General features: G+C 53.7%; 1 protein-coding gene across 5 annotated transcripts in view; it reads left to right on the forward strand.

The window, feature by feature from the left end:
- The window catches only part of GLI2 (GLI family zinc finger 2), a 256425-nt gene extending 251743 nt beyond the window's left edge, over positions 1–4682 (forward strand). For all 5 annotated transcript variants that reach the window (XM_019469380.2, XM_053909772.1, XM_053909766.1 and 2 more), the window contains one exon: positions 446–4682. In XM_019469380.2, coding sequence (XP_019324925.2) covers positions 446–2865 — 2420 coding nt within the window. In that variant the 3' untranslated portion in view covers positions 2866–4682. The remainder of the gene's footprint in view (positions 1–445) is intronic.
- Positions 4683–17667: the final 12985 nt, after the last annotated feature.

Below are 17667 nucleotides of genomic sequence, written 5' to 3' on the forward strand. Positions count from 1 at the left end.
TTGCTGTCTTCCATGGGTGTGGATCTCAGGGGGGTGGCTAAGCAGCCTGCCCAGTAAACCCAGCCCCTGGGGAGCCCACCTGGCTACACCCAAACACAGAAGGTGAAGGGGCAGCCAGGCTGTGGCCAGGGCCTTCGGGGCTCCCCCCCCACACACACACATACACACACACACACACACACACACACACACACACACACTCCTCTCAATAACCTCCTCCTATGGAGAGGCAGGTTCTGTCTACAGGTGGAGAAACTAAGGATCAGACATCAGAATCCAGGGCCAGCCAGCCGGTGGTAGCTAAGATCCCAATCCAGCCTCATTGGTTGAGCTCCTGCTGTGTGGCCGGGCACACTCGGCTGGGGCAAAGCAGGAGAGGCCCCGCGCCCCCACCCCCACCCCCACCCCCGCCTCCCTGGGCACTGACCAATCTCCTTTCCCGCAGGCTCCATCCTGGAAAACCTCGGCGGCGGCGGGCCGAGCGGGCTGCTGCCCAACCCGCGGCTGTCCGAACTGTCCGCGGGCGAGGTGACCATGCTGAGCCACCTGCAGGAGCGCCGCGACAGCTCCACCAGCACGGTCAGCTCCGCCTACACCGTGAGCCGCCGCTCCTCCGGCATCTCCCCCTACTTTTCCAGCCGCCGCTCCAGCGAGGCCTCGCCCCTGGGCGCCGGCCGCCCGCACAACGCCAGCTCGGCCGACTCCTACGACCCGATCTCCACCGACGCGTCGCGGCGCTCCAGCGAGGCCAGCCAGTGCAGCGGCGGCGGCTCGGGGCCGCTCAGCCTCACGCCCGCGCAGCAGTACAGCCTGCGCGCCAAGTACGCCGCGGCCACGGGCGGGCCGCCGCCCACCCCGCTGCCCGGCCTGGAGCGCGCGGGCCTCCGGACCAGGCTGGCGCCGCCCGGCCCCTGCGCGCGCCCGCTGGGGCCGCGGCGGGGCAGCGACGGGCCGGCGCACGGCCACGCGGGGCCCGCGCCCGCCTTCCCCCACGAGGCGCCGGGCGGCGGGGCGCGGCGGGCCAGCGACCCGGTGAGGCGACCCGACGCCCTGGCTGCGCCGCGGGTGCAGCGCTTCCACAGCGCCCACGACGTGAACCCGGCCCCGCTGCCGCCCTGCGCCGACAGGCGAGGTCTCCGCCTGCCCGGCCACGCCAGCGCCGACGGCGGCCTGGCCCGAGGCGCCTACTCGCCGCGGCCGCCCAGCATCAGCGAGCACGTGGCCACGGAGGCCTTGGCGGTGGGGGCGGACAGCGCCGGGCCCGAGGTGGGCCTCATGCTGCCCGAGGACGACCTCGTGCTGCCGGACGACGTGGTACAGTACATCAAGGCGCACGCGGGCGGTGCCCTGGACGACAGCCCCTCACAGGCCTATCCCCCCGAAAGCACCTGCTTCTCTGAGAACCCCAAACTGCCCAGCCCCGGGCTGCACGGCCCCCGCAGGATGGTGGCTGCGGACTCCAACGTGGGCCCCTCTGCCCCTGTGCTGGGAGGCTGCCAGCTGGGCTACGGGCCCCCCTCCAGCCTGAACAAAAACAACATGCCTGTGCAGTGGAATGAGGTGAGCTCCGGCACCATGGACGCCCTGGCCAGCCAGGCGAAGCCTTCGCCCTTCTCGCAGGGCAACCTGGCTGTGGTGCAGCAGAAGCCAGCCTTCGGCCAGTACCCGGGCTATAGTCCACAAGGCCTGCAGCTGAGCCCGGGAGCCCTGGACAGCGGGCAGGGACACTTTCAGCCCTGCGGGGGAGGCCCCTCGGTGCCTAGGATAAATTACATGCAGCAGCTGCGGCAGCCAGGGACAGGTGGTCAGTGTTCCAATATGACCACCACCGTGAGCCCCCACACCAATTACGGCCAGGCCCACCCCCAGCTGAGTCCCAGTGCCATGGGTGGGACCTTGAGCCAGTACCCCCCGTCCTGTAACAACATGGCAGCCAAGCCAGTCCACTTGGGGCTCCCCCAGCAAATGGAAATCGCTCCCGAAGCCGCCATGATGGGCAGCAGCCGCAGGGAACTCGGAATCACCAATTCAGCCCTGGCCGGGATGCCTCCGCTTCACTCAACCCAGAGCTACCCACAGCAGAGCCATCACCTGGCGAACCCCATAAGCCAGGAGAGCTACCGCCAGGGCCCCAACCTTCTACCTGCCCAGCAACCTGGCTTCATGGAGCCCCAGCAGGGCACCGCGGGGGTAGCTGGATCCAGCTTTGGCCTAGTTCAACCCCGGCCTCCCGCCGAGCCCAGCCCCGCTGGCTGCCACCGGGGGGTGCGTGCCGGGGTGCAGCTGGCCTACGCCAGAGCCACTGGCCACGCCATGGCTGCTGTGTCGACCCATCAGGAGATGGCAGATGTGCCCAAGGGAGCAATGGGCGGCGTGGTGTCCCGGCCTCCCCAGCCCCCTCCGCAGGACACGGGTGGGGTCCCGGACCACAGCATGCTGTACTACTATGGCCAGATCCACATGTATGAACAGAACGGAGGCCTGGAGAACCACGCAGGCTGCCAGGTCATGCGGCCCCAGCCACCGCCGCCACAGGCCTGCCCCGACAGCGTCCAGCCCCAGCCCTTGCCCTCTCCAGGGGTCAACCAGGTGTCCAGCACTGTGGACTCCCAGCTACTGGAGGCTCCCCAGATTGATTTTGATGCCATCATGGATGAGGGCGATCACTCGAGCTTGCTCTCAGGCACCCTGAGTCCCAGCCTCCTCCACAGCCTCTCCCAGAACTCCTCCTGCCTCACCACCCCCCGGAACTCCCTGACTCTGCCCTCCATCCCCACGGGCATCAGCAACATGGCGGTTGGGGACATGAGCTCCATGCTCACCAGCCTGGCAGAGGAGAGCAAGTTCCTGAACATGATGACCTAAGTTCCCAGCCCCCAACGCTCCGTGGAGTCGGAGGAACCTTCATTTCCCAGAGCACGGGAGTTCTAGTTTGTCTTTTTCCAAAAAAAAGTATTAAATAGGTCTGAGGGAGTTTTGCCAATGGCCGGTCCAGACCACAAATGCTTTAAGGGCAGCTTCGTGTGCAACCTGTCTGGTCGTCTTCGGGATGGCTTTTCAGAACACTTTTAAAAAGTCTCAACAAGAAAGGCAAGGCAGGAGCGAAAAACTCGTTTGCACAGTGCTTCCCAGCCTTTGGTGTTTATAGGACCAAATTGTTCTGGCTTCTTCACCTCTGTCATTTGGCTAATGAGGGATTACACTGGCCAAAGGCTTTCCAAGTACATGAGGAAAGAGGGTAGAGGGAACCACATTTGGGTTTGAATCCGAAAGCCATACTGGATATTCTAATCCAGGAAGAGAAGTTTCTCGTTCCCGTACCTGCAAGGTAATGGAATTCCTGGCCCACTGGAATTCTTCTACGAAGCTTACTTCTTGAGGCCTCTCGCGTCCCTGTGCCACAGAGGAAGAAAACAGATTTTTACCTGGATGATTTGGAAGCATGTCCTGACTCCAGGTCTGGTAGAGCTGGCATCTCTACCCCGCGAAGCCAAGTTTGCGACGGGCAGGCTGTTCAAGTGTATATGAGTGACTAAAGAATGGAAGTATTGCCAGAAAAAAAGAAAAATTGTAGTGCTTGGGGCAAGCCCAGAAGCTGCCCTGGCCTCTCCAGACCGTGTTTACAGTGTTCATGCATGTAGAATGTAGCCCTTCCTGGAAAGAACACTTCTAAATACCTCGGGGTGGCTGGAGCTGCTGTGGGCTAGGGATGGACCCAGGTGAGCCGACGCCTGGCACGGGACCTCCAGAAAGTGAGAGAGCGCCAGGGACCCGGCCTCAGGCCACCCTGGAGATCTCCCATAGGAAGAGGAAGTCGTATGTTTACCCAATCCTGTTTCTCCGATGCACTGTCCGCCCACTTTGCCACGGAAAACCCCAGGACTTTGATGGCGGCCTCTGCCCAGCCTCCCCCAGGCTGTGTTGTCCGCTTACCTGCAGCCCAGTGGTCTGTGCCGAGGTACAACATGACGTCCCGGGGTCTTCTGGGTCCCCTCCCCTCTGTCCTGTTCATTCCGCAGAGCACGATGACCTGCATGGTGTTTTTGGTGGGGCTGAGTGGGTGAAGGGGTTGTTTCCTGGGACTCTGAGGGACCATCACTGAATTTTCCTGTTCGCTGTGAACAAGCCCCCCCTGGAAGTGGAACTTGGGACTGGTATCAGAAGACATCGTTCCTGAACATACTGTAGGGCGAATGGATGCCTCCCCCCTCCCCCCACCACACACACATACACCCGCCCCACACACACACCTTTCCCACGCTGAATTCGTGGCGACCTGGCCAAAAGCAACCACACCACTGTGAGCCTGATGATAACCGTGACCCTGGCCTCGGCCACGGCAGGGCCAAGATTTTCCCTGGGCCCTCTGCATCCCAGAACATCAGACGCTTTGTTAGGGTCCAGAGACAAAGCCAAGTCCAAATAACAGCCCTGGGACCCCTCCGAGGGCGTGGGCTCCGTGGCGGTGTTCGTTCACTCCCTGAGCTAGGATTTCACTAGCCGTCCCCAGCCTGTGTATAACCTGTACAGAAGGCGTCGTCCCTGAAAATACTGTAGGTGAATCATCCAGCCAAATTTATATCTCCAAAATATTTAGCTTTTTCTACATGCTATGAATTGAGATGACACACTCAACTTGTAAATAAGTCTTTTTGTACATTAAAAAAGTAATTTTTTCATAATTTATTTTGTCTATCTGCTTTGCCTTGACAGTAGTTAATGAGAACCCGGGCAGTAAATTTGGTGCATTTGAACAGAAACTAGGCTGTATTTTTTTCACAACAGTGTCAAAATTGACTGTCCCGCCTTCACCAAGAAATGTTTAATGCTGAGGCATTTACTGGCTGTTTGTTGGTTGTCTCCGGGGGCGAGGGGTGGGCAGGGTTTGACGATTTACAGTGCCTCTCTGGCTTTTCTTCCAGCGAGCTGATCTGAACATCTAGGTTGGTTTGCTGAGAACCATGTTCCAGGCACATTTCCAAGCACTCGCCCCAAGCAGTCCTCACGTCAGGATTTCCTCCTTGACAGGCAATCTGATGAGCACATTTGAGTCAGGGTGGGGGTCAGGGGAAAAGATCAGCACCCCCCTGTGCTCTGGTGCAGGCACAAGGAGAAAGGACAGGCAGGTGGAGCCCCATACACCCAGCAACCAGCCTTGGGCGATGGGCCCTGTGGGCAGCAGTCATGAACAGGAACTCAGCCCAGGAAGTGACCCTGACAGGTGCACAGGGAGCACTCTGATCTAGCAAGCCAGCAGTCAACCATTAAGCGGTGGCCAGGCCACTACAGGGAACCTCAGGGGGCCAGTGAGTAAGGCATGCGGTCTGAGATGATTTCTGGGACAGAAGAATGGAGAGGAGGGCCTAAGGCTGGGTTGGAGAGAGTAAAAGGCACCTTCTGTAGGGCTGGGTGCTCTGGGCCTCTGAACTTCCTTCTCTCTATGAGAAAAACCTTGACACCCAGCTCAGAGAGTCCAGAGCCAAAGCCATGTGGAGGGCATTCAGCTCTGCGGCTTGGAACCGAGTGGACTAAAGAAAGGCTGGCTGGTAAAGAAGGTAGGAAGCCCCCAAGGAAAATAGAATTTAGCAGGCTGCTTTTCTACGGGGCACCCCAAAGTCTTCCCTGTGTGTCTGGCCAGAGTTTCCTGATGGAAGAGTCACACTCCCGGCCTCACTCCTCCCCAGGGAAGACTCACTTAGCTGACTGCACCCTCGGGAAGAGGAGTCAAGCACGCCTGGCTGGGCCCTAACTCTGCCTCCTTCAGAGCTTATCTTGTACCTTCTCTGCTTCACCACATGGGAAGTCTCTGGAAGCAGCTCTGCCCTGCTCTGGGGAGGTGGGGGGGGGAGGGGTCCAAAGTTATTCAGTGCTGCCTGAGACTTGATGAGTTGCAGCACTAAGAAGTGCATCTTGGCCATTCAATGAGCCCCATGTCCCCATCAGTCCACTATGGCCGGAAGCATGCTGTATACCGATACCCGCAAAGTTTCTGCACAATAAGCCTCTGGGCCAACTGAGGGTTGGCTGATCCAGGTTGGGCCGGGCCAGGCACTTCTGTGCATCAGCTGCGGGGAGCTAATCCAGTCTTCTTGGCTGAGGAAGCACGTATCTGCCTCACATGGCTCTAACTCTTCTTCTAGGGCCAGGATGTGGCCTGGCCATTGCCTTCTTGTAGCAACAGCAGATGCACAAAAAAATAAGCAGGAAAGTGACAGTCTTCTTTCGGCCTCTGCTCACAGTGCACCATGGACCACCTCATTCTTCTGGCCAAAGCAAGTCACGTGGCCAAACCCATCATCAGTGACATCGGCAGGTGCTCTCCTGCAGAAGGGAGAGAGAGAGCAAATATTTCTCAACAATACGTAATTCAGGGGCACCTGGGTGGCTCAGTCGGTTAAGCCCCAACTCTTGGTTTTGGCTCAGGTCATGATCTCACGGTTCGTGAGTTCGAGCCCCACATCAGTCTCCACGTGGACAGTGTGGAGCCTGCTTGGGATTCTCTTCCTCTCTCTCCATCCCTCCCCTGCTCTCTCTCTGTCACTCTCTCTCTCTCAAAATAAATAAATAAACTTAAAAAAAAACAATATATAATTCACCGCAGTCTACCCTCATCAAGACTGTGATCCATACCTCTCCCACATGTAGAATATACTCATCCCAGACCCCCCAAAGTCTATCCAATCAATCGTCAGGCTCAAAGTCAGGGATCTTGTGATCTACACCTGTTTTGGATGTGGCTCTTGACCCAGAGACTTAGGGACTAAGAAGAAGCTCTCAGGCCACACCACACATACACCCTCCCAGCATACGGCGGTGGCCCAGACCTAGATTCACTGCAGTTACCACTCACTCATTGGTCCACAGTATCTGACACCTGCTGGGCAAGTGTTGCCAGTGCCCCCACCAGGTGGAATGTTCCCCGAATGGCTCCCCAGTCCATTGTGTACCACAGCTCTGGCTTCCACCATTGGGGTGTTCTTCCTTTTGCATCAACCCTCAGCTTCTGAAGAGGCCATTGGGAAGCATGCCTTCTGGGAGAGCAGAGGGACCCTTCAACCTCTTCCTGTGTGAAGTAAGTTGAGGAGCCTGAGATCCTTTACATTTCCAACACCTTCTTTATTTATTCCTCACATTTGCCCATTCAGCTCTGTCTTGTGGGTTTTCTGCATACTTGATTCCAGGCCACTCTCTGCCAAAAGCCATGCCTGCATCCCTTTGGTGACGTGCCTCACCCTTCGTTTGATGACTGGTACCTCATGTCATGCTATGTGGGGCCATGCCCCGAAGGTTTCTAGGCACCCTGTTGTCACCCTAGAAAGGTATTCTAGAGCCATCTCATTCCTTCCAAGGACCATAAGACAAAGGGCATTAAAATCAAAGGACACATCCCTGACTTCATCTTTATTCCAATGCCATATTTCACTTGGAACTGCCCTGGATTCGGTATCTGCCCCCATCCCAAACCAAATCTTAATTTGAAGATCTTAGGGGCTGAAGAGACTGGAGGTGAGAAGTAATTTCATTTTCTAAATTCCGCTTTTAATTGGCCGGGTCCTTTCTGAACTCCTCTCTTACTTGTAGTACCTTATCATTTACAGCTCAAAAAAGCTCATGTTTACAGCCTTCTGCCTGGAAACCAGCCTGCCAAATTCCACAAATTCCTAGGAAGGCTTTCTCCCTCCCAAATTACCATAGGCAATAATTTTACCAAATATTTCTTCACCACATTGCACACAGGTCACCATTTTTCTGGCCATTTTTCCAACCTCTTCTGAATTTCCTCACTGTCCAGTTCCAAACCTATGCTACATATTTTTGGACTTTGTTATAGCCATCTCCAATTTAGGTACCAATTTCTGAAGAGGATAACTATAGCCCCAAACTGCTGTCTAACAAAACCCACAAGATCCCCCAAGCATACAACAAGCATTTATTTCTCTTAGAAGTCCGCACATCAGCTGAGGGGGGCTTGCCTAGGCTGGGATCACTGACGCAGCTCAGCTCCCGCTCATATGCCTCGTCCCCTGGAACAGGAGCATTGCTTGAACATCTACTGACAGAGGCACAATTACCCAAGGGCAAGCAAAACCCCAGAAGGCTTCTTAAGGTCTAGGTTTGGAACAGGATGTACCAAAGCCAGCTCCTGAGCCTGTCAATGCCCATCTCTTCCCAACTCTGTATTCAGAGACTTCACACTGATGATTTGAAATTGGCTGTGTGGGGAAAATTTACACCATGGAAATCGTCTCCCCTAGAGAGTTGTCAGACATTTGCCAGTACTCATGCGTACTCAAGCACTGTGAGTTGCCAATAACCTGATATGCCCAGAGGCCCTTTCCGAGTATATATGGCCACACAACCCATTTTGTGGAGACTGCGTGAGTCCAGAGTGCCATGAGCGTGGATGGCTACCTTGATCATCTAGTTTAGTGGCTTTCAAACCTTAAAAGTCCTGCAAACATCGTTCAAATGAAATTGGCTATATAAGGAAAAAGCACAGTTAAAAGTGGAGCTCGTTTGGCCAAAGTTGGGAGCAGGAGACCCTGAATTCTCACACGTTCTACATCCCCTCCCCTTGCCCATTTCCCCCTGCACTCAACCGGAAGCAGCAAGGGCCTAGGTCCGCAGAGCGGAGCTTGAAAACCAAATCCTGTATCTAGTTCGGGACCAAACAACTGAGGCCCAGAAAAGTTGTGAGCAAGTTATAAAAGAATTAAAACTCCTGTTTCTAGAATCCCAGAAGCCAGCTGGGTCCCCAGGCACTCTGATAAACTCAGGGCACAGCCCGGGTGTACTACTCAATCCTTCACTGCTCTCTGCCCTTGGCCGTCTATGAGCTCTTTGAGGGCAGGAGCTATGCCTGACCTACCCAGTCTCCCGTGTCCAGCACTTGCATTCTGCCGAGTTTGTTTCCAAACTAGATGGTTCTAGAAAGCTTCGTGGAGGAAGGGTAAGTGAGCAAAGGCTTTGAGAGGTGGGAGTTGGGTCTTGAGTGGCCCTTTCATACTGTATTTCAACATAAGGCCACGTCCACAGATGTCTACAAAGAATGCCAAACACAAAGATTAAACTGTGGAAAATGAGGCTGTCATTAAGAGGTTTTAGGTTTTGTTTTTTTATTTTCTGGGGTAGCGGTGGCAGGGAGAGGAAGGAAGAGACAGAAAAGGAAGAGGAAGGAGGCTGTGATCTGGCAGGCTGGAGGCTAAGCAGACACCAAAGATTTGGGGGCAGTCTCGTGGTGGAACCAATGGCTGCCCTGTCATTGTGAGCTGAAGGTCCCTGATCAGCCCTTCCAACTCCAAAATGTACTCCACTCCTCCACTCACCTTCCAGAAAATGTGTCCATCACTAAAGTATGTTTCCTTTGGGGGCAAGCCTTGAAGTCCACTGAAAAAGATGCAATGTTATGTGGGATTTTCAAATGTAATGAATGAAGGGATGAGCCCACAGAAGCATCCTAAGCCCTTACCAACTGTCTCCTGAACCACCTGGGAATTTCCTGCAACTGGGTGGCCACAGAGGACCCACATATATGGTTGCACACTGGCTTTCTTCCATACACACGACCCTCATTTCCTAGCTAGTCCAATTCCAGAAATATCTCTGATCTCAGAGGTCATCTGATATCCTGAAAGGTGATTGTGCTTCTAAATCATCTCCTCATCCTCCTCTCTGCCTGCCTCCCCATCTTCCTCCTCCTTCTTCGTTCTCCCTTTCTTTCTCTCTGTCTGTCTCCCCTCTGTCTCTCTCTCCACCAGTGGACTTGACAAAGAACAAGCAGGTGAGCGAGCATGTGGTTGTATCACCAATATGAACAGCGTGTGTGCAATGAGGTCATGCAGAGGAAGGAGTGACAAACTTCTCCGGCGGGGGGGGGGGGGGGGCATGGAAAGTCAGCATGGTTTGAATGGAAAATAAGACTTGATCCAGATGTTGAAGATGAATAGGAGGTTGTCTGAGGGGATTGGAGCTTTCTCATCAGAAACCATGGGTCAGAAGAAGTAAATGGGGTATTTCTTAAACACTGAAAGAAAAGAATTGTCAACCCAGAAAACTGTATCCATGAAAACAGCCTTCAGGATGAAGGTAGGAATAGACACTCTCAGATAAATGGACACTCTCAGATGAAGAAAAACAAAGAGAATTCATGGCCAGCGCTCTGTTCTAAAGGCAGACAGGAAACAATACCAGAAAAAAACTTGAAGCATCAGGAATGAAGAAAGAGCAACAGACAGGGTAAGTATCTGGGCAAATATCGTAGACTACTCTTCCCCCTTGAGTTCTTTAAACCTGTTTAACAGGTGATGGGGCACCTGGGTGGCTCAGTAGGTTGAGCCTCCGTCTTAGGCTCAGGTCATGATCTCATGGGCTCAAGCCCACGTTGGGCTCTGTGCTGACAGCAGGGAACCTTCGGTCTGCTTTGGATTCTGTGTCTCCCTCTCCCTCTGCCCCTCCCCCACGCGTGCTGTGTCTCTCTTGCTCTCAAAAATAAATAAACGTGTATCTATATGTATATATAAAGTGTTTAACAGTTGAAAGCGGAGAGTGTAACATTATCTGATGGGATTTTCAATGTATGTAGATGTCATAAGACAAATGTGTCACAAAGCAAGAGGCTGGTTAAGGGATCTGCGTGCAGTTAGGTAACATTCCCCTCCAAGTGCTGAAGTGCTGAGTCTAAGTACTGAGAAAAGTTCAGCACGTGTCTTGTAATTCTTCATGAGGTCAGCAAACAGACGAACTGTATACAAAGGGCGGTATGCAAAGCCATAATAGAGAAATTGAAATGGAATACTAGAAAGAAGGCTCAAGAAACTCAAGGGAATCGGGAAGGGGAAAACAAGAACAGTAACGACCCTGCGCGTGTGTGTGCAGACAGAGAAAACAGAATAAAATGGTAGAACTAAGTCCAAACGCATTAATAATTCCGTAAAATGAAAATGGCCTGAAGGCGTCGATTAAAAGCATACAGTTGGAGCACTCATGCCACCTGATTTTAAGACTTACTACAAAGCTACCACGATCAAGGCAGTGTGGTATTCGCGACAAGGAAGACACCAATCAATGAAATGCGACAGAGTAGGCGTCGGCAAAGTGGGGCCTGAAGACCAAATCTGGCCTGTGGTCTAGTTTTGTAAGACCCACAAGCTAAGAATCGTTTTTACGTTTTGGAAGAGTTGTTTTTTAAAAAGGGATATGAAACAGAGAGTGTATGGCCCACAAATCCTAAGATATTTACTATGTGGCCCTTTGCAGAAAACGCGTGCCAATCCCTGGCACAGAGAATCCAGAAGTAAACCCACATAAGTATGACCAGCTGATTTGTGACAAAGGTCAAAAGCAATTCAATGAAGAGAGTAACCTTTTCAACCAATGGTGTTGGGACAACTGGATAGCCACAGACAAAAAGATCCTAAAAACACCCCCACCTAAACCTCATGCTTCAGAGATTTGCATCAAAATAGACCATATATCTAATATATAATATAAAACCATAAAATATTTAGGATAAAATCTTGTGACCTGAGCTTAGTCAAAGAGTACATATGCACATGAAAACGATGACCCATAAAAGAAAAACCTGGTAAACTGTATTCATCAGAATGAAAGCTGTGGCCTCTGCAAAAGAGCCTGGGTGGTTCAGTCGGTTGAGTCTCCAACTTCGGTTCAGGTCATGATCTCGTAGTTCACGAGTTCAAGCTCCGCATCAGGCTCTGTGCTGACAGCTCAGACCCTGGAGCCTGCTTCGGATTCTGTGTCTCCCTCTCTCTCTGCCCCTCTCTTGCTTGCTCTCTCTCTCTCCCTCTCTCTCTCTCTCTCTCTCTCTCTCAAAAATAAATAAAAACTTTTTTTTTTAATTGTAAAGAAGGAGATGACAAGGCTAACCTAACACACTGGGAGAATAAGTTTTCATCATGTATCAAAGGACTTGTAGCCAGAATATATAAAGCATGCCCAAAAGTCAACACTAAGAAAACAAACAACCCAATTTAAAAATGAGGCAAAGGCTTAAACAGGTGCTTCACTAAAAAGATACATGGATGGCAAATAGGCCTACGGAAACACGTTCAACGTCATTATCCATTAGGGCAGTACAAATGTAAACACCACTAGATACAACCATGCGACTATTAGAATGGCTAAAGCATTAACACAGCCAAGTTCTGGCAAAGACACCGTGCACCCGGAACTCATGCGCTGCTGGTGTGAATGCAGAATGGTACAGCCTCTCTGAGAAACAGCCTGGCCGTCTATTATGAAGCTAAGCATACAGTTACCCAGCAAGCCTTCTGGATAATTACCCTCGAGAAGTGAAAACGGAGGTTCACCCAAAACCCTACACACAAATATTTACAGCAGCTCTACTCATAATTACCAAAAGCTGGAAGCAACCCAAATGCCCATGAGCAGATTAATGGATAAACAAACTGGGGTACATCCAGACAATAGAATCAGTCGGTAGTGCAAAGGTAAGAACGACGGGTACATGCACCAACTTGAGTGAATCTCAAGGGCATTCTGCTGAGTCCCAGAAGGTTACATACGGAATAATCCCTTTTATATGACATTCCTGAAAGAACAAAGCTATCATGATGGAGAACGGACCAGGAGTTGCCGGGGGGGGGGGGGGGGAGGTAGCAGAAGGGTGTCATTACAAAGGGTAGCGAAGGGGGGGTTTTTCGAGTCAGGAAGCTATTTTGATTGTGGTGGTGACGACATAAGTATATACAGGTGTTAAATTTCACATAACTGTACACTGGAAGAAAATGAGGGAGGAGGAAGGGAGCAGACATAGGGAGGGAAGGAAGGAAGGAAGGAAGGAAGGAAGGAAGGAAGGAAGGAAGGGGAGGGAGGAGAGGAAGGAAGGAAGGAGGGAGAAAGTAGAAGGATGGAGGGAGGAAGGAGGGGTAGGAATGGAGACAGAGATAAGAGGGAGAGAGGGAGGGAGGAAAGAGAAAGGAAGAGAGGGAAGGGGAGGGAGTGAGGAGAGGGAGGAAGGAAGGAAGGAAGGAAGGAAGGAAGGAAGGGGAGGGAGGAGAGGAAGGAAGGAAGGAGGGAGAAAGTAGAAGGATGGAGGGAGGAAGGAGGGGTAGGAATGGAGACAGAGATAGAGAGGGAGAGAGGGAGGGAGGAAAGAGAAAGGAAGAGAGGGAAGGGGAGGGAGTGAGGAGAGGGAGGAAGGAAGGAAGGAAGGAAGGAAGGAAGGAAGGAAGGAAGGAAGAGGGAGGGAAGGAAGGAGGAAGTTAACTTCACTCTTCAAAAAGTTGGGAGCCCTTACTTTACATTTCATTCCCAAGACTAGATCAGAAGAGGTTGGTTAGACCTCTTCTAGAGGTTGGTTAGCCAGAGGCCAACTGGGAGCCTATCATCTAGGAGACAGAACAGGGAAGGTGGGACAGAGGGTAGAAAACAGAGGTGTAAGAGAGAGGCCTTGCCCTCAAAACGCTGGTGACTCTGTGTGGAGATCTGTCCAGTTGGGAGAAGCAGTGCACGCATAAATAATGATCAAGACAACCATTCTGGCAGCCCATCCGGGTCCCAAACAGGAACCCCAGACGGTAAGTGCTATGAGACCCTCCAGGGCCGGGGGACACACACGTCCATCCTTACAGGGATGGACAAAGGCCAGTCTCTTCCCCTGGTTCCTCCCCTGGAGGGCTTCGGGGCCTCCTTCCAGATGACGACCCAGCCAGCCATCTGTTCTTCTCTATACAGTGAAGACGAATCTTCTCTTCCCTTCGGACCTCCAGCCTGCCTTGGGGAAGACATAAGAGGCCAGGAGCCCCAATGGCCTCATCTGTTAGACGGGCTTGATAAATTCCCCACCTTCAAAATTGTTTTGAGTGTTTGATGAGACAGGCGTGTAAAACACCCGACCCGTAGCGGGTGTTCGGCGAGCATCATCTCTTTCACCACACCCACGTGATGTCAGCATCACAGAAATAGTCCTTTGGCTAATCCCACCTTTGTGAGAACCCGTTTAATCAGTGACTTGTGTCCTAAGAATCAGCTTGAGGGAGGGCCCCTGGGTGGCTCAGACAGTTAAGCATCTGACTTCACTCAGGTCATGATCTCACCGTTTGTGTGTTCAAGTCCCACGTTGGGTGATCCCGTGCCCCGCTTAGGGTGAGCATGAGCCCCACTTCAGGTGAACCCCACTTCTCTCTCTCTCTCTCTCTCTCTCTCTCAAAAAGAGAGAAAGAAAAGAGTAAGTCTGAGGGGTACTTATGAGCTATAGTGGCTTTGATGTCCTGGCTAGGCTGGGCTTAACCATGCTTCCCAGGATTCCTTTTTCTGAGCGTTCCTGGTTAAGATGGGTCCCAAGAGAGATTGGGGTGGGAGGTCTGGCAGGTGGAAGGGTAGGGAAGCAGCAGGCTTTCCGTGGCACGTTCGTGTTGTTAGCCACCCGCCGGTGCAGTCAGGTGTTGTGGGACAACATTGGCTGCAACCACTCACCTACCGTGGACCTTCTTCAGCCTCCCCAACGCCAGGACCAGGCGGGTGAATTCAGTCCCATGATGAGGGGCCCTGGTTTCCGAAAGCCACTTGTGCCATCGGGGCCGAGGCGACAGGAACTGACATAGATCTTGTCCTTGTGGGCTCCAGCTTGTCCTCGCCGTCCCCACTTTATATCCACCGTCCCTTCCTGCCCACGTGCCCCAGGGGCTTCCAGCCCCAGCGTCAGACGTGAGACAAGGGCCTTACAGAGCTCGCTTGACCATCTCTTGACAGCTGTGTGAGGCCAGATCCCCACAACAGATCCGCCTGTCTATGTCTGTCTGTCTGTCTGTCTCTCTCTCTCTCTCTGTCAAAGCAGTTCTGCATCTCTGGCTGAGCCCTGGCTGTTACATGACACGTGAAGGGCAGATGGCTCTGAAGGCCTCGATGGCCTTCAAGAGCCAGACTGGGGACATGCCCGTGTGGACAGGGAGCTATCATAAATGTCTCCTCTGTCACAGGCACTGTCCCAAGCTCATTACACTTACCGGCCCAGATTATCCACTGCCACCAAATGCTGGGAACAAACCATACCAAAAGTCATAAGCTTAGACCGATGGTCGCTTACTGTCACAGGCCAGCCAGGCGTCGGTGGGTCCAGGCAGGCTTTTGGCCAAGAGAGCCTGCTGCGTGGGGGGTCGGGAGGGTAGGCTGAGGGGACAGCAGGGACCCAAGGAGAGTCTTCCTGAGGCAACGGCAGAAGCGAGGAGGACAGATGGGCCTTTGCAAGGTCTCTGAAGGCCTAGACTCAGAACTGGCATGCTGTCCCTGGAGCACCATCCCAGGGGCCTCAGCAGATCACGCGGCCAGACCCAAAGTGAAAAGGGCGAGGAGATTCACTTTGCCCACAAGGAGGCCGAGGCCAGGGCACAGATGCCAGGCAGGATGAAGACGGGCCTGCAGCAATGATTCTACCCACCCCACACACGGTGTTTTCCTCCCTGGCAGGTGCCATGATAGGCACTTCCGGCTGGCTGAGCCCTGTAATTCTCACAACGATCCTACAGGACATGTTCACTACCGCCTCTAGTTAAGTGAAATCACTTATCCGGGAGTGCGCTGCCCCTGCGTGGCAGACGAGGATTCAGGTGCAGACAGTAGCTCCGGTGCCCTCGCTTCATCGTGGCAAGACAGCGGTGGGCAACATCCAGGCAAGGGGGGGGAGGGGGAACCGGCACGATCAACGAACTGCTCAAACAGAGGAACAGCTGTAGCTATCCGTGTCGTGAAGGAGGGGAACGTGGTGCTGGGAGACAGCTCAGCAGGCAGATCTGACCAGAGACGTCTCCGAGAAGACAGCGGCTGAGCCTCCTTAAAGTGCAAGGAAAAGTACTCCAGGCAAAGGGAAGAGCGTGTGTAAAGGCCCTGAGGTAGGAAGGAGGGAGCATGGGGCAGAGTGGAGGAAGGCTGGTGTGGCTGGTTGAGGGTGAGGGCACTGTGTGACAGGCCTGAAGAGGTCAGGAGGGAGGCCGATCGATGGTGCCAGGCCGCGAGACCAGGGCGAGACCTCACTTTTGTCCTGAGACCTGAGGCCGCATGAGAGAGGCCTTTGCAAGGGCATGACTTGAGAGTCTTGCATGTGGGAAAGCTTACCCAGCAGCACGATGGGAAAAGGTCTAGCAGGGTGTCCAAGGGGACACCAGGAGCCCAGGCACCAGGATGGTGACAGAAATCACAGTGGTGAGTGGGTTCAAGAGTGACCTAGGGGGTGAAACCCGCAGGACTTGGCAAAGGGTCCCAAGGGAGCAGCGGGGAGGGGGGGGGGGGAGGTGTCAGGAAGCAGTCCCAGGTTTCTGATTGCCTGACCCCGACATAGGGAAATTCGGGCAAGAGCAGGTGTGACGGGGTGGGGACGGTGTGGGGCAGGGTGGGGTGGGGTCATCGTGAGCTCAAATTTGCAAAGGTTGATCTTGACATGTTTTTGAAGAGACACCTCGGGAGCCCCAGGGGAAGCTGGGGCCGTGACACTGGCTTGTAGGCCGGCTGCACGGAGGAGGTTGCGAGAGCCATGAGGGAGGTCACCTGGGGCACAGCAGGGCCTCAGAAAGGAGAGGGCCTGCAAAGGAGTCTCGAGAAATCCCAGGAATCAGAGGCCAGAGCCAGGAGGCTGCCAGGGACTCCAGAAGAAACAGCAAGAGACAGAGAAGGAGCAGAGTGGGGGAGTGCCCCGCGTCCCAGGAAAGCACGTTTCCAGGAGTGGTGGCCCCAGTCCCGAATGCTCCTGGTTGCCGTTAGACTGGGCCATCCTCGCAGGCCCCCGCCGTTCTCTCCAGATGCTCTTCCAGCCTGTCAGGAAGTCCTTTGACTGTACCGTCAGAGAATATCCAGAATCAGCTCACTTCCCCATGAACCCTCAGGGCCCCTGCGGCGTGCTGGGGCCCCCTAGCACCAGCTGGCAGGAAATTTGCCAGCTTGTCAGACCACTGGAGGTGCGACTCCGCCATGACAGGAGCCAGGAGCGTTTCTCAGTGAAATGATCTCACCCCGGGCTTTCTTTCCTTCCTGCAGAGAACTCGTTTCCCAGCTCTCTGTGCCCCTGCGATATTGCCGTCCATCCCAAGCCTTTCTGCTGGTCTACCGGCCCCCACCCCACCCTTGTCTCCGATAGCCTCTTCTCATTCCCCAGTTGGAGCAAACTTTCAGATCATGTCACTAGAGGTGCCTGGGTGGCTCAGTCCGTTAAGTTTCTCTGACTCTTGATTTTGGCTCGGGTCATGATCCCACAGTTCGTGAGATCGAGCCCCGGGTCAGGCTCTGTGCTGACAGGGTGGAGCCTGCTTAAGATTCTTTCTCTCTCTCTCTCTCTCTCTATCTCTCTCTCTCTCTGTCTCTGCCCCTTCCTGGCTCTCTCTCTCTCTCTCTCTCTCTCTCTCAAAATAAATAAACATTAAAAAAATCACGTCACTTCTCTGTGTAGCACTGACCCCATGCCTCTCCTAGCCAGCCCAAGACCTATGGCATCCAAGGCTGTCTCAGGCCTCATGGTCTTTCCTTCCCCACCACCTATCTACCCTGACTCCCTTGCTGTCCCATGTATACGCCTGGCACACTCTGCCTCGGGGCCTTTGTACTGGCTGTTCCCACTGCTGAAATGTTCTTCCCAATATATTAACATGACTCACGATTCACACCTTGCCTCCTCCAGCTCTTTGCTGTCCTAACTACCCT

This window comes from Panthera pardus, unplaced genomic scaffold (genome assembly GCF_024362965.1).
Source record: "Panthera pardus isolate Hobbes unplaced genomic scaffold, ASM2436296v1 HiC_scaffold_10, whole genome shotgun sequence".
Lineage (NCBI taxonomy): Eukaryota > Metazoa > Chordata > Mammalia > Carnivora > Felidae > Panthera > Panthera pardus.